The sequence below is a fragment of the Megalops cyprinoides genome, chromosome 16, assembly GCF_013368585.1.
Source record: "Megalops cyprinoides isolate fMegCyp1 chromosome 16, fMegCyp1.pri, whole genome shotgun sequence".
Taxonomy (NCBI): Eukaryota; Metazoa; Chordata; class Actinopteri; order Elopiformes; family Megalopidae; genus Megalops; species Megalops cyprinoides.
The window spans coordinates 32,491,448-32,495,319 of NC_050598.1; the positions used below are offsets into that span (position 1 = coordinate 32,491,448).

The 3,872-nt window shown below is 38.5% G+C and overlaps 1 protein-coding gene across 1 annotated transcript; it reads left to right on the forward strand.

Annotated features, from left to right (window-relative positions):
- The first annotated feature begins 260 nt into the window (after positions 1 to 260).
- On the forward strand, positions 261 to 3,110 carry LOC118790695. The gene is made up of 5 exons (XM_036547688.1): positions 261 to 279; positions 369 to 512; positions 1,115 to 1,468; positions 2,350 to 2,463; positions 3,106 to 3,110. Exons 1-5 carry the CDS (start codon positions 261 to 263, stop codon positions 3,108 to 3,110), a joined length of 636 nt encoding a protein of 211 aa, XP_036403581.1.
- The last annotated feature ends 762 nt before the right edge of the window (positions 3,111 to 3,872 follow it).

Below are 3,872 nucleotides of genomic sequence, written 5' to 3' on the forward strand. Positions count from 1 at the left end.
TGACCTTAAAAATGTAACACTCATATTTCATTTTGTTTATGATTTTTTAAGAGTCTTGTGTCTGTGATGTCGTAGTTCTTTGTGTAGTACGATGGCTAAGTGTGCTGCACGAAACAATGTGAATTCTAGAAAAATTTGAGTCTTGTGTGTTTTTCCTGTTACAGACGCAACACAATCTGATTCTGTGACCCAGCCAAGTCCTCTAATGACAGCTCGGCTAGGAGACAGCGTGACCCTGGAGTGTTTTCAACCAAGTCAAGATGTGGAGCTCCTTTCTTGGTACAAGCAAACTGTGGGTGAAAGGCCTCGGATTATAGCAATATCTCAAAAATATTCTATAAGTGCGGACTTTCAAAATGAATTTAAAGATTCACGCTTCTCAATCAAGAAGGACAAAGGCTTCCATCTGATAATCTCAGATACAACACTGGCAGACTCAGCAATGTATTACTGTGCAGGCTTGTGGAATTATGTGGTTCATTTTGGAAATGGAACGTTTTTAACACTGAAAGGTAAATTTTTCCTTTGATACCGTACCTTGACATTGAAAGTGAAATTTGTTCACTTTCTTATGTCTGTGACTGGCATTGTTGTGCTCTTCATAATTAAATCTAATTAAGTGACAAAAAAGACGTGAAAAACAGCACTGATACACATGATCCTGGCTGCATTTTGCATCTCATACAAATATGCCACTACCCCAGAGAGAGATATTTGCATATTTACAATTTAACATTATTATAAAAGCTAATAAGTAGTGGCTCCCGAAGAGGTCAGTTGCTAAGACATTTGAATGCAAGCTTGAGTGTAGACATAAAAACCATAAATAATTAAGCCACAGTAGAGAAAATAAGTTGTAGTAGTAGTAGCAGTAGTTCCAATACTTGAAAGTGTACATATTCATTATCATCCATTTACTCAGCCGGGTATGTACTGAAACTATTTAGCAGGAGCAACTTAAAGAAGCAAGAGTAGAGTCTTGTGTGGAATGAGAGCCATTAAATTCCTTGTGACAAAGGCGGTCACTAAATTTACAATTATAATCTCGATTCCCTACATTTACTAAGCCACACTGCCACCTGCTCATCATCTTATAAACCTTATTCAGGTTCAGAACAGCAGGAGTCTAACAGCAGGACAGTAGTGCAGCAGCCCGTGTCTGAGCCAGTGCAGCCAGGAGACTCTGTGACTCTGCAGTGTACAATAGACACTGAGACCTGTGCAGGAGAACACAGTGTGTACTGGTTCAGACAGGGCTCAGGAGAGTCCTCTCCAGGAGTCATTTACACCCATGGAAACAGCAGTGATCAGTGTGAGAGGACCTCTGGGGCTGGGTCACCTACACAGAGCTGTGTCTACAAGCTCCCCAAGACGAACCTCAGTCTCTCTGATGCTGGGACTTACCACTGTGCTGTGGCCACCTGTGGGGAGATCCTGTTTGGGAACGGGACCAGGCTGGATGTTGAAGGTAGGAAACAGATCACCAGTGTCAGTGACACTGTAGAACCTCACATGGCAAAAATGCCTGGGAGTCTATTCAATCTTTCCACAGTTCAATGTACCCACAGAGCAGAAACCAAAGGAAACAGCTAAAAATGAAATATAAATTTACGCGCAAGTATTAGTAGTAGTATTAAGGTCAGTATTTGTTGAAAATGTAGTACCACAACATTAGCAGACAAAGCACACAGCAAAATGATCAGTGCTGATTCAACTCTGACAAAGGCTGTGTTCAGTGCAACTCTCCAGGAACTTATTCCACAGTATTTCTCAGTATAATTCAGTAGTACTGCTCATTATACATTAAAAGATGAGACAAAAGAAAAAGTATAATAATTTCAACAGATTTCCCAAAATAAATCTAATCTCATACAGTAGAATGTGTACAGGCAGCACTGGGGTGACACGTGTAAGGGTTAGGGTTAGGATTATGGCGTGACACGTGTAAGGGCGTGTCCCCATTGCATTCTGCTGTTCATTCACGAGGAGTCCGTTTGATGGAAACCCATTTTTTGTGAAAAGTGTCGATAGGTTTGTGTCTTTGTACTGCAAGTCTGTGGGACATTTGTTCAATGGCTTGATGGAAGTGTGGTTGTTTACATCAGAATGTCAAAGCCAGTTCCAGTTTCCACTGAAGGTACTTTGTCATGAAAAGGCAGCACAGCCTGGTCTGAGCAAGTCCGACATCTTGTATTTAGTGATATTTCTCACTAATCTTTTGGAAGAGAAAGCTGGATTCTCTGAGGCAGTGAATTGCAGCTGTTTCTGTTAGACTTGTATCTTAGTCCATTTTTCCATCTTCACCTATTTGTTATGAAAATGACTAAATTGTTTTCTCATTCTTTGTAGAGGGTGTAAATCACATTGTCTTTGGCTTGGGAGGAGCCTTGGTTTTGTGTGTTATTGGGATCATTGTCCTCATCTGCACTAGAAACAAGACAGAGTGCTGTGAACATTGTACAGGTAATCAATATTATATTCATAGTAAAAATATTTTCAATAATGCATTTAAGTGAACAATATAATTCCCAACACAATATTCATGTTTGTCTTGAACATGAACACCAAGACCAGAATCTATTTATAGTTTGTCTTTTTTCAAACTTAAGATATAAAGCTAGCCTTAAAAGTACTGGCTTTGAGTTCTAATTCATATTTGTATATTATGTTGATTTTTGAACATAGTGTTCATTTTAGAAATTATTGTTTTTGGTTTTTTTTTTTTTTTTTTATACAATGCGTGTTTGTGATGTTTCTATCAGTTTTGTCAGGTTGTGCCTCTCAACCACTCCACCATGATGACTCTATGGCAGAACCCACTGAAGCTCAGGTATGTGAGTACAGAGTCACTACATAAAGACCTGTTAAAAACTGCCACACTTTAGAAATATACATTCTGCGTTTTCAGAACCTGAGCTTTTTCAGCAGTCCACAGCTCTTCAGTTGTCTGGTGTTAATCAATAGAGCTGAAACATCATGATCTTATTTCAATTCCCCAGTGAAGTCCGGAACTCATTTTCTCTAAAGATTTATTTATTAACTGTATAAAGATATAGTATCTGTTTTAAATTTCATTGTATTATTCTTATCTGTTCTCATTTCCAGAGTGATGGAGAAATGTTGAATTACGCTGCGCTGAGTTTTGCTGATAAGAAAAGCAGAGGTGGCAGAAAGAAGCGAGAGCTGAAGCAGGAGAGTGTGTATGCGGACGTGAGACACTGACTGGGAGTGAAACCAGCCTCCCACAACTCAGAGTACAGCTGTGCGGTTTCCATACAATTACCATATCGATGTATAATGAACTGTGAGTGAACGCCTTTAACTTGCTAAATCATGGCACTTGAAATTGTTACCTTATATTCATGTCATTGTCTTGACTTAATTTTCAATCTGTGATTTTATATTTGTATAATGCTTCCAGAAAGATTAAAATACTTTTTACACGTCTGCTACGTGTAGTCCGTGCTTCATGAAATTATTATTCACTGAGGAGAAACAAATCACCATTCGTGACATATATATGATGAACAGTGATTCAATGGTTTTTGTTTTTATAATGATTCTCTGCTGACCATTCATGATTCTTGGAACTGGTTTCATGCATGACTAGATGTTAAAGTGGTGAAAATAACATCAGCAGCTTAATATTGTGTACTTTTAAGCAAACACATTGTTTAACTGTCTTACAACAGACAGAGTGTTTAGAACAGAGTGACAAAGAACACAGCGAAACACATGTTGATCTTCAATTGAATAAAAGATTGTACATAAAGACTGCCCTTGTACTGAACACCGGGGTCATAAGCATGTCTGAACTACTCTAAGTTTTTTACTTATTCAGTGAAATTTTTCTCCGCCAGAATTGTGATGCA